At 42.6% G+C, this 13,057-nt stretch overlaps 1 protein-coding gene across 1 annotated transcript in view; it reads left to right on the top strand.

Annotated features, from left to right (window-relative positions):
- The first annotated feature begins 12 nt into the window (after positions 1 to 12).
- The window catches only part of notch3 (notch receptor 3), a 28,213-nt gene continuing 15,168 nt past the window's right edge, over positions 13 to 13,057 (top strand). The window contains exons 1-4 of the mRNA XM_034220337.1: positions 13 to 298; positions 1,339 to 1,411; positions 11,870 to 12,012; positions 12,113 to 12,448. Of these exons, the coding sequence (XP_034076228.1) occupies positions 238 to 298; positions 1,339 to 1,411; positions 11,870 to 12,012; positions 12,113 to 12,448 (613 nt within the window). The 5' untranslated portion in view covers positions 13 to 237. The remainder of the gene's footprint in view (positions 299 to 1,338; positions 1,412 to 11,869; positions 12,013 to 12,112; positions 12,449 to 13,057) is intronic.

Raw genomic sequence — 13,057 nt, 5'->3', positions numbered from 1 at the left:
GCTGGACCGACCTGAAACAAAAGTTTTTCAAAAGTTTTAGGAGGTTAACCGAGAATCACAGCAGCCTTGGCCGAGCTGCGCGGATAATACGAGATTGGGAACTAACGCTACGCATTCCGGCTGACTTTATGAAAAAGCCCCCCTCGTTTTTGGAGCCTTTATTTTTAATGTGAACTTTATAAAGGATGTATTTTTACTAAAAGCCCAACTTGAAACGCTGGAAACTTTTCCACCGAAATGGAAGGGAATATTCCATGGATTATTTTGTCATTTTTATTGTTTATGCAAATTTGCTACGGTAAGTCCAAATCATGTAATAATATGTGAAGCTCTACATCATTGGTAGACTGGACATTTCCGGACATCCCATAAATTGTACTGTTCCAAATATGATTGGGGCTATTGCCCACTGACATGTTTATATGAAATATAGATTTTCAACTTTTTATTTGTGTTTTATTTGGTGGTTTATTATTAGTTTGAGTAACAAATAGTTTGCAAAGTTGTCCCAAAGCTATTTGCAGTAGCCTTATTGAACTGCAGAAGATAACGTTAGGCTACCGAAGAAACGAATCATTATAAACACAAATTTAGTCACGTAAATGCAATGTCTGTGGGGGAGAAATTGATATTTAAACAAAAATAAATCTGATCTTCTTGCAATTATGCTTTTTCTTCTGTGTTGTAGAAGTCTGTGCACTATATCACATCTGCAGCTCCACCGAGTTAATAAAACCCAAAGTGTGGAAGTGCTCCTGTAACATCAATACAAGTTTGCACGAGGATCGTAGTATTGTGCAATGAGGCTTGACATAAGACGTTTAAAAAATATAATGATTGTATGTTAGAACATCATTTGTTAAAGCTAAATCAGGGGATGATGAGCCAAAGCTACCCCCTCCCTTTTTGAACAAAGACCTTTTAAACAACTGAATGTGTTTTCCCTCGTAGCTGTTGAGCATTGACTGTCAGATATTAATGTAATTCTCTCTAAACAGAAACAATCTCATATGTCAGCATGTATCTCTTTCAAGGAAACCAAAACGTAATCTGATTTGGATAAATAAGTACAACAAACATGCTGGTGTGTCTGCAAGATGCCACAAGTGGCAAAGTCTGCCAAGCAAGACATGCTTGAAATCCAGGAGTTTAAAGAGTTTACATTACTTTGGGTAATTCAAAAATACTTTACAAAGAGTTTATTAATATATTATGTATACTCTTTTTTCAATTTTTTTTAAAAGATACTTAAAAAGTAGGATGAATTACAGGTTCCCCTAATGTTAAAGTATTTTGTCAGTTGTGTGGTTGTCTAACACATTTCTCCAATTTCAACAGGGTTCCGATGCCTGGATAAATTCAGACCTTGTGATAATGGAGGGACATGCTTAGATTCACCCTCTCGATGCATGTAAGTGGAAATGATGTAAAGATCTGTGATTTATCCTGCCTTAATACTTCTTTAAGTCAATGTTTGAAAGGTTGTCAAGTGTAGGCCTTGTGTTTAAATTGACAGGCTGTTATTTGTCAGTTGGTTCTTCAAAGGTTCAGGGGAAAGATTTATTTTCAGTGTGATACTTAAACATGAAGTGAATATGCTTTCCAAATGTTCTGTTGGCTCTGGTGAAAGATATAACAGATTGATTCAAGCACCATCAAGCATCAACATGTTGGCTTTGCACCTGTTGTTTAAGAGCTTCGTCAGATTTACTCACAGCTTTTCCTCAAAAGCAAGTACAGTTTTCCTGGTGTGTGTCTTACTGTTTTTGCAATGATTTTAGACCTTTTTTGTGATTTTTCTTTGTTTCCTGCCTGCTTTGGGCAGTTTTGAGCTCTCACATATTTTAACAGTGATGAAGCTTTTGTTTTCCAAATTGGTGAGGGGGGTTGTGTGGGAACCTCTTACAATGGTCGAGTTAAATAGCCTACAGTGTCTTGCCCGGGGGTCATTTATTATTTTTAAGAACAGTTTAGGAAACATGCCTGAGTGTTTCAGATGATAGATATATAGTGATTGATGGAACAAAAACTCCTTGGTTGCCAGCTGTTTCCCTCCAAGACATTACATTTATTATTTTATTGGAGTGGACTAGCAGTTTACAATTGCCAGGTCAAAGTTGAGCCAACAAGGAATGTGCTTTTCACAAGAAAAGACCACGGCACATTGTTTTCAATTATATATATATATATATATATATATATGTATTTCTTTAAAATGATTGATCAGAAGTTGCCATTACACACTTTCCAATGTGTAACTCTACTGCATGTGCAACAAGTAACTACCTCCCAGATTTCTTTAATCATTAGCTGGAGCCAAGATGGGTGAGTGTCATTAAGTAACTCAATGTCTAATTGTATGCAGCCAGGGTTTTTTTCCCAAGCATATCCAAGATAATTTTCTGGGGTAATCATTTATTTCCAGCACCACACAGAAAGAAAAAAAGAAACGAATGAAAGTGATCACAACCTACATTTTAGAGAAGTGTATACATTAATCTCCAGATTTAATGAGTTTCTTTTAAAGAGCATCATTCATTCTTTCTCTGTGCTGCTTTATTTCTTCACGCTCTGCAGGGGTGTTTATATATGTTAGGAGTGTAGGAATAGGGCATTTGTAATCACCTGACTGGTTAATTGGCAAGAAAATGAAGCACTTCAAGGGTAAAGGGAGGGGATTTCTAATAGAAGGGGACATCAAATGTCCTACCACACAGTGTAGAGAGAGTCCCATAGCAGGGCAGAGCAACGGAGCGTGGACACATGAGAGTGGTCAGACCAGTCTCTAGACAGAGGTTAGTGGTGGAGCCACTGCACCCCTTCCCCTGGGAGCCTACAGAAACAGGAGCTCCAAAACAGCAGAAAAGATCCTTTATTCTACCAGATACCTGCCTGTAACCTGGCACCATCAGAGCAGGGTGCAGAGAGGTAGAAAAGAAAGGCCACAGCAAAGCAAGCCAATACAGAGTAGAGAGATAGAAATGCAGATACAGATACATGTTTTGGTCTGAACGGTTCTGAAAACCAGTAGAGAAATAACCTTGCTTGATATCATCACTTTTGTTTCGGAGAACCACTCACATTGTTTCACGCAGAGAATATTCATGTTATTTCCTTTTTTGTATGGCTTGTAGTTGTAGCTGCTCAAGTTACATTAATACCAAGCTTGTGGCAGCTCCCATTGTTACTGTCCTAGATACCTATGTATCCTCTGTCTGGTTGGAAAACAACAATGATACCACACTATAGCTTCACCATTTAAGAATATTTCTTTATCTTGTTAGTTTCTTTATGTGTCTGTCTTCTTCCTCGGGTGTCTTGTAAAGATTGCAGGCCAGAGCTGCTGATCGGTGACTAAAGTTGTAAACTGTTCAAGTGAACACTCTGATACCCATTTCAACTCTCCCAGTTACACAGTAAAACCCAGCTAATGCTGCTAGACTAAATGAGCATTCCAAGCTGGCTCCGTGACCCAGCTCCAGACATAGGTTTCACTTCCATTGCCGGCAGGTTGGCTTCAACTGAATTGTGATTGCAATGATGGTTGGCCATGATGGAACAATTGTGGTTGGATCTACTTTTCCTAAAGTAATACATGTTTTAAGGTACAGGAAATCAATTGCACCTAAATTAGCCATTTCAAACACTGCAGCGAGTTGGAACAACTATGGTTGTAACCCCAGGTCAACTGAGGATATGTGCATCCAATAATAACTTATGGCCAGCAGTGTGAAATAAGTCAACTCATGTTGAGCTCAGAATAAATGTCATAGATGAGTTTGTATAAGAAACTGTATCATTAATGTGGGTAGAATGAGTTCGCTTTCCATTGACAAGGAAGCACTTTTTTTCGATAGGTGAAAGTTCCAAGAGACAGCAACTCTGCAATCCAGGTTTACACCGTTTTAAATTGTAATAAACATGGCTTAGATTCATACGTTCCTTTCTGGTACTGTGAGGTTTTATATTTCTGACACACTGTTCTCCTTGATACACAATGAACATGTTTGAAGTATTCTTTCTATGATGCTAGTGTGGCCTGGAGTTTTGAACTTGACAGTGAAGGGTTGATCGTGTCACATAGAGTGCGGCCTTCTAGGTGAGCAATCAGGAAGTCCAGTTAAAGACCCTTTGGCCCCTTAGCTCCACCCTGTGAACAGAATGTGCTGCATGGCTTTGAGAGGGCCAGCGGCGTGGCCGGAGGAGAGATAATTAGGCAGATTGAGTGGGTGTCATTCAGAGAGGATCCAGCTGGAGGGATCGGACTGGGGGTGGGGAACGGGTAGTAGAAGGCTGGGTAAGGGGGAGGGAGTGTGTGTGTGGGGGGGGGTACGCCTAGAGGACAGCTGGTGGATGTTGTGATGGTAATCCAGTGAAGTCAGATCTTGACAAAGGGGAAGCATAGGGCCAGGTGCTGCCATTGAGCAGTCAGCCGCCCCCATACTGTGAGAGACAAGCTCGTGGAGGAATGAAGCCGGTAGCACACAGTCCCCCCAGCACATGTTGCGTCTCTCACAGAGCAGTGGCAACAAGGACCACTTTTTTTTTCTCTGTGTGGCGTCCCAGCTCTGGCGTCTCATCCTCCGCCTCCGTCTCTCAACACAGTGGCAGATCGCAGATTACAACCGATATCTTCCTGTCAGACTCCCCAAGCTGAAAATAAATACATGTGAGGCTTCTCCGCTGCGTGCGGCCCATGGATGGACCTCTTTATTTTTTAAATAGTTGGCCCTTGGCCTCAGCAGCAGAATTAACTTTAAACTTTAAATTGTGAGTGTTTTGTTATGACCTTGCAACTCCAAGCCTCTAGAACATGATGAAAGAGGACTTATTTTGACTTTGACAGCGAGCAGACTGGCCAGTGAGTGTGGAGTACAAGAACTGTGTGTGTGTTTAGAAAGTACAGGCACATATCCTTATTCTTTTTTTCATAAGCATAAAACACATTTTCTCAGGGGAGGGTACAACTTTTCCAAATATAGATGAGCCACCTTTAGGTTAATTCTCTCAAAACAGAATTCCCAAAGACGTGGAAGTATACACAGATACCAAGGCACATATTTACTGACAGACCATAGCAAAGGGACCGATTATATTGTTAGCTTAGTTTGGAGCACCTCAGGGCTAGTGTTTTCTTTGGCATCTTTATGGTGGATTAGAAAGGAATGCTTACTAAGATTCCTCCTGTCCCTCTGGTGCTTTCAGGTTATTGTCCATACCTCCCATCCATTCCCCCTGGTAACCCCTTCAGGAATGCCGACTGAACAATACTGTCAGCCTAGTCGCATTGAAAGTGGGATGTTTAGAATGACTTGTTTGATTTGCAATTACTTACTTTGCAATTTTGTGAGGCAACATATAGCCCATATCACTCATGGTGTCCTGGCAGGCAGATGGAGCCATTGTCATTATCCGGGAAAACTATTGCATTACAGACAGGCCCAGTTTTCAATTACTGAATAAGAAAGTTGTCATATCTATGAGAATATGAGTACTCTCTGACCAAGAGGTTACACCATCATAGGGAGGAGGATTTGGGTTTGTTGTCCCATTTTCTGTCTGGGTCATAACTGGAGACTGGGAGTTGTGGTTCCCAGGCCCCGTCACAGGAAGTGGTGCCTTTTGACCTCTCAACCACGCACATCCTGTCTTATCAGAAAGCTTAAGCAGCTTACTCGGTGCACCCAGGTCTCCTTGAACCTCAACTTTCTCATCCTTCAACATATTTTATTTCATCATTCCCGAATAGCTACGTTGTGGTTTATTCCTTGGAACTTGTATACAAGCATGTGGAAATGAAAAATTGTTTGCTGACTAGCATGTCACACATTTCTGGAAAAACTAGCCCTGTGTGCAGATTAATGTACGTTTTGCCATTATTGTGAGTTGGCACAAGAACATCCAGTTGGTATTTGTTTTATTATTATAGTTTTTAGAGTCAATGTATGTCTGGACAACATGCTTATGTAGGAATAAGCCTGCCTCTGAAGTTTCAGCCCCTGGTTGTTTGTTCTTACCCGGTAGAAGATGACTTCTGAAGAAACATTCAGGCAATCCTGATTGAAATAACTGAGGTCTGCCAGCAACATTTCCATAGTCTCTCCCTTCCTTTAAGGAGAGGAAGGGATGGGTCCATCATTAAATGATTCAGGAAAAAGGCATTCACCTTTCCGCAAAGCACTTTTTCCACCGACATTTTGATGTTAATGTTTACCTTCTCATAATGTAAGAATCATTAAATATAGTTCCACATGGCACAGGAATTGCTACACTACTATCATAGTTTTCTTAAATATTCCATTAGGTATGACTGGCCCACTGATCTCTAGTACTTCTACTGGGGACAGTAGTTGAGATAATGGACATTATCTGGTTGTTCTTTGTGTTCATGGTACATCATCATTAGTAAACACATCTCATTCTCTCAGGACAATAAACATATGAGAGTCTTTGTTCAACAGTTTCAGTCAACATTATTTACCAGGTTGTATTGATTCCACTTGTGAAATGTTTGCTGTGAAATGATGAACAATACAGGCCATTAGAAGGTCTAAGAAATGTTTTCCAAATTATCTTTTATTGTTAAGGCTAATGTGAGACACTGGACAAGGCAATGAAGTGGATCTTTCATGATAGCATGAGGATGAGGTCTTTTGAATGTCAGTTTCAAAGTTAAAGTGGATCTGGTTCAGTTTAGGTGGTTGGGTGGGGTTTTTGTGGTTGAGTTAATTGGAGAATGCTTTGAAAGACCTCGACCCAGGGATTTATGCAATGTGGTTATGGGCAAAGTCGTTGCTATTTGAAAAATGTCAGGGAGTATTCTTCCATAGAAAGTGTTAAAACTATGGCTCTTGTCTGACCCTTTTCAAATCCACATTATAGGACACTTATCAACAACATAACAATTTCATTCTCTTGCAGGCAATCTGTTCAGTCCCCCGCTGCCAAGGAAATGCAGGACATTTCTTTGGCATTCTATATTGAAAGTTTTATACATGTAAATGTGAGTGTTGAAGGACAAATGGAAAAACACACTGAAATGCGAACTTTTCAGTCACATTCCTCACGGCTCTTACTTGAGAGAAAATAAAATGTCCTTACATTCACATGTTTAATATTCATGCTCTGGGGGTGCTATGAAAACCTCCTTCTGGAGATTTCAATACCTTCATTGTATGCCTTAAGCACAATTGTTGGAACAAACGTTGCACTTTAAACTGTGAAACATGCATCCTTTTAGACATGATCATACTTAATTACCACACTGAATTGGTCCCGCACGCCACTCAGTGCTACCTTCATATGAAGGGGATCAGTCCTCTGAAGTGCTGCAACTGTCCTTATGAAACCCTGTCTCCCAACACCCCCTTTTTCTCAGTGCAGCTCTCTCTCACCATGGGTTACTGTTGCCAGGCTACAGCCCAGGCCTGTTGGTCCGTGTAAGCCCAGGCCTGAAAGACTAGCTGTTTGGGTCACTGCTCCCCCCCAACACTTTTATACAAAGGAGTTCTGACTACTTTGGCTCTTTTATTTGGGCCACAAAACACTCCCCAACCCCCAATCTGGCTCTTTGCTGAGAAAGGGAGAGCCAAGCTGGGGAGAGCAATGCAGAAGAGGCTGCTGGAAGGAGGGGGGATGTGGATGGGCTCCTGTTGGCAGTGTGGTGTCATTATGGACTTGCATAAAGAAGTAGAGCTAGCTCTTGCTTGCTTGTAGAAAAAGGGGAACATGTTTTGAGAGAAAGAGACACTGTTCGAAGCGTTCCAAAAAAATCCAAATGTGTCTTTTTTGCTAAATAATTGCTTTAACTTTGATCAGCTCATCTCATAAAATGTAGGAGTTGAAATCTTGCACCAAGTCAAAGGATGGTAGTTCCGTTGTAGTAGCTCTTCCTCTCAGTTAGCTTTAGGAAATGCCCTCTGAGATAGGAAGAGTCCTTATACTTGTTGCTTTGTGGAGCATGACAGTGTGTAAGAACCGTGTCAGAGATTACAGCCTCTTTGTTCACAGGTGAGCCACCCTCTGACCTCTGGCAGAGTAGCTGCTATTGTATAGGAGAGGATGAGCTCAGGTTACCCTGCTTCAGTGACCCAGAAAGCAGGAAAACTGGCATTGTGTTACACAAGTTTAGGTGATGGAATCTACTAGCATAAATCAAACAGTTTTAGACAGACGATCCTCACACTCGATACAGAACACTTGAGAAATCACAGTGCTGGAATGTCATATTTCAATTTCAAAATGTTTTGTAAGGTTATTTGCACATTAAACTCTGCTTTAAACTGTTTCCCTTAAATGTTTAACAAATGCAATCTCTTTCTTTCTTCTTTTATTACTTTTGTCCTTGGATCTTCTCTTGTATGGGTTCACAAGAGGCTGAGGCTGGGTGTAAGTTTCTTCTCCCTGTGTTTGGGCGTGTATTGATTGTTGCATGTGTTTGCTTTGTTGCAGTGGTGCTTTCCTGTTACAATCCTTAAAGTCTGTTAAGAAGATCTGTTAATGCATGTGTTTGTGAATGATGATCATATCTCTTGAGTGTTGTGAAATGGCCAATGTGTGTGTGTGTGTGTGTGTGTGTATGTGTGTGCGTGCTGTGCGTGTGTGTGTGTGTGTGTGTGTGTGTGTGTGGTTGTGTGTGTGGTGTGTGTGTGTGTGTGTGTGTGTGTGTGTGTGTGTGTGTGTGTGTGTGTGTGTGTGTGTGTGTGTGTGGTGTGTGTGTGTGTGTGTGTGTGTGTGTGTGTGTGTGTGTGTGTGGTGTGTGTGTGTGTGTGGTGTGTGTGTGTGTGTGTGTGTGTGTGTGTGTGTGTGTGTGTGTGTGTGTGTTGGTTACTGGGCTTTTCCCATGAGCAAAACAGAAAAAATGTTTGGGCTTAAAGTCTGGCAGGGGAGTTAGATGCCAGACACACAGAAGTTCATTGACAGATGCGGACAGATGCTTGGTGCCGGTGCTGCAGCTGGCAAAAGTCCTCAAAAGTTAAACTCAGAGATTACCCATTCTGGCCGCCCCTCCGCTGCACTTAAAGACCACCTCTTCGTCTGCTGCACTGTCTTCCTCAAAGGTCAGAAGTCGACACTCACTATATATGACTCAGGGGCCCATTACACAACAGCAGCCTGCACCTGCCTCCTACATCCGCCACAAATAAGGCCAGGCCTAGGCACGGTTCCTGCCTCTCTGTTCCCAGAAAAGCGATGGAATCCACATGGTTGTAAAGAGTCTGATAAGGAGACTCTCAGGTGCACCAGGGCAAAGTTCCATGTCTCTCACAGTCTCTGCACTGATAGCATTCTGATTTGTTTGTTATGGGAGTAGCATGTTGGCAATGAGTCAGGTCCAGACAAAAGAATGAGTGTTTTGGCTGCTCGGTTGGGTTTGCATTTGCAAGGGAGGACAAATAATTTATCAGGCATATCTACTACCAGCATTCTTACACAACCACCCACACCGACTAAGACACACCTATGCGCTGAACACACTTTCCAAACATGCACTTGGACCGCCAATATTTCTTGGAATTAGTTGTACATTATTTTCTGTCCACAAAGCCAATTGGTTTAGTGAGAAGAAATGTCCACAGTGCAACAAAGTGGCTGACTGTTACCCTAGCATTTTTCACCTCTATAAGCAACTTTCTTTCTCAGCCTTTTCAAATCCCTTTTTGTGCTTTTTGTTTGTGTTTCATTTTTAGTGACACCCTAGATTCCAGACATAGTTAATTTGCCTCTAAATAAACCCAGCCAAGCCATGACAAATAGCCATGGGGACCAATGGTGGGGGGTGAGGAGGGATGTTTGGTTGGATGTCAGGCTTGCTTGTTCGTCTGTGAGGTTGCTAGGGCAACATGGATCGTGCATTCAGAGTGAGTGCAGTGTTTTCATTGCAAGGGACAAGGGATTACAGGAAATATGACATGACATTCTTGCTAAAACTGACCATTCTTTCCTTCTCTTATTCTGACTTTATGCCAATTCCAACTTCTAAGACATTCTCTCCTGGAGAGCGGCCCCACCCCACTCCCTGCAGCCTGAGTGACATTATCATCACAATCAGACGGGGGACCTCTGACATTTGACCTCTCAGCACGTGAGAGGAGGGGGCTGTTGGGCAGGGGGGGGCAAGCTGGCGTTCAGGGGGGCTTTAGGAGATGGTAGCATAGTTGTTATAACTGTCTGAATAACTCTTTCAACATTGGTGCGCCAGAGCTGCTTTACTTAACTTCCACACCAAAATGCAGTCTCTCAGGGCTGACCATAGGACAAAGCTACACTCCCTACAGCATTTTCTGTTGTTTTGATACTTAAATACTATTTATACATCACCAAACTAGTACTTTGGAGACATACTACTTTTTCTGCACTGTTTTGGTGTATATGCACATTGTGTCTGTATACATACTTTATTCATGTTTAGCCCTGTGGCTCCTACAATTTGCTATTGCCTTTTTAAAGCTAGAAAAACGCTAGATTATTCAAAGGCTCTAGTTTTACTGAGCAGTCAGAAATAAAGCAGGCCATTTCAGTGGACATCTTTGTAGCTTCTAGCCAGGGGAAAGGGTCTCAAAATAGTTGTAGTCTTTGTTGTAGTTTATTAGTGGGGCAGGGCACATCAACAAAGTAAAGAATGAACAAATACCAGTTTAGTGGTGATGCTCCTGCAAAAAAAGAGAATAGATGAAAACCCATTGTTTATCCTGCCCAGGGGTTCCGCTCAAATGAAAGAAAAGACAGAGCCCTTGAAGGGCGGGCGAAAACCCAGCCGTCACTGCCTTGTCATCAGCATCAAACAGCCTGTTTGAAGAGGGGGCTTGTTCCCAGCCAGGGGCTCTACTGTGGATATAAAGTTACAAGCTCAGACTGGACTCTTAGTTAGTCCAAACCATCTCTCCCTTAGGACCTCTGCAGAGAGCTATAGGACGCTCTGTTTGTGTTTTTATCTCAACTTCTTGGTGGAGCAGGTTTAGGTCAGGCTTATACCATGTCTACGTAGCCCGTGTATCACAAGCAGCTTGTTTGCCAAGCAGCAGGAACAGCTCAGCCCCCCAAATGTTTCTACATAGGATACATTTAGGCCCAGCATTGAGTGTGGGTTACCTGTGTTTTGGCAGCGCTGAGAGGCCCATACAAAATCATTGTAGCTACAGACAAAGAAAAATAGACTTGAAGCAGAACAAATCTCCAAAATAGCCTATCTGTTCCGTCAGAGATATGTGAGACAGATGCACAAAATGTGTCTGAAACGCTTTATGTGTGGAAAAGGCGTTAATGTTCCATGCACAATGCTCCGTTGTATCAGAATGTAGTCACTAGAAGGAGGATATGTTGTTTCAATCAAATACCACAGCTGCTGCTTGAATTCGTCTCATGTGTTCCGTGTGTAATCCTTGTTTTTCTCATGTCAGTATTTGTTGGCAAATGTTAAGTTTCCAGAATGCTGTTTCTGGGTGTGTTCCTCTTATATATGAGAACAGAAACAAGAGCTGAGCTTGGGAAAAAAACGTTAACTGTGGAACAATGTTAGCTGACATTGAGAAACTGAGGCTTTTGGCTGGAAATAACAATAGAATATTCCTTTTGAAGACACCTACGGGTTGCCTGCCTCTATCCATAAACAATTCATTGCATGATAAGTACTTATGGGGCAAGCTTTGTTATGACAAATTAATTCCAGGTCACAGAAGCATCTTTTAAGCCAATGTATGAGTCAGGCAGTGGGCCTCTTTGGGGCCCAGATTGCCAAACCAAGAACATGAGGGACTTAGGGTATGCTGGAGTTTGAGTCACAGCTCTGTCTTAAATACCCTGTGACCTGTTTTGACCTACAGGCCAAAGATATCCTAATGTGTGGTGTGTGTTTGAATCTGTTGTCTAGATGTCGTCCAGGATTCATTGGTCCTCTGTGTCAGCAACTGGATCCCTGTCATCAATCGCCATGTCTGAACGGAGCAGCTTGCAAGAGCCAGGTGGTCAATGGTATCCCACAATTCACCTGTGTGTGCCAAAGAGGGTTCAGAGGTACATCTATCAGAGTTTGTCTTCATTAGAAAGTTCAGATTTCAGAAGGGTGATTAAAAGTTTCTATTTTTACTAATAACATTCATTTTCCAATCTCCAGGCAAAGACTGCTCCCTCATTGACGCATGTGCCACAAGTCCCTGTGCCAATGGAGCCCGTTGTGCCCATTGGAATAACCACTACAACTGTTCCTGCCCACCTGGCTTCCAGGGAAAGAACTGCCGCAGTGACATTGACGAGTGCCGCAAGCCTGGCATGTGCCTCAATGGTGGCCTCTGCATGAACGCCCATGGGTCCTTCCGCTGCAAGTGCCAACCTGGATACAGTGGGCGCACATGTGAGGTGTCCGTCCTTCCCTGTGCCCCATCTCAGTGCATGAACGGGGGCACCTGTCGACAGACCAGCGACCATTCCTACGAGTGTGCTTGCCTACCAGGTACCAGCAGTATAGAACACACATACACACACAAAATCATCAACTGTTTTCCCAGGCCCTCTGCACAGTGCTACAGGCATACATATATTCCCAGGCTGATGACGTAGCTTTTAGTGTTATTGCTGGGAGTTACTCCTCTCTCCCAGGTCAGCTTTCTTTCTGCTATTAATAGCTACAGATGTAAGATGGGATGGTGGGAGAGTTGAAGAGGCAGCCCGCCGTCACTCTACTCTACTCTGCTCTTTTCACAACAGAAGGAATTTACTTTATGGGCCTTCTGGTTTCCCACTGGGGAGCTGACAGGAAATGTCTCTTGCCAGAGAGGAAGTCATTGAAACTGTGAGAGATTATAAAATAAGCAAACACTGCAGGGAGTGCAGACCCCTGAAGCAGGCAGGAGTCATGGCTGATGCTGGCATCGTGTGGGAACCATCATGAGAACATGTAAACAATCAGACACCCTCTGAACCTTTTTATTGCCCACATTGCCCTACACCTCCTCTAGTGTGGGAAATATAACTCAAGGTCATGAGTAGGGATGTTTAGTGTTTGGAACAGGAACCACTGAATGTTTAATAAACTGTCCGCTAGTGTGTGTTACTGTGTCTG

Source organism: Gymnodraco acuticeps, unplaced genomic scaffold (genome assembly GCF_902827175.1).
Source record: "Gymnodraco acuticeps unplaced genomic scaffold, fGymAcu1.1, whole genome shotgun sequence".
Lineage (NCBI taxonomy): Eukaryota > Metazoa > Chordata > Actinopteri > Perciformes > Bathydraconidae > Gymnodraco > Gymnodraco acuticeps.
The sequence above is the reverse complement of the archived record's forward strand: the minus strand, read 5'-3'. Positions and strand labels throughout refer to the sequence as shown.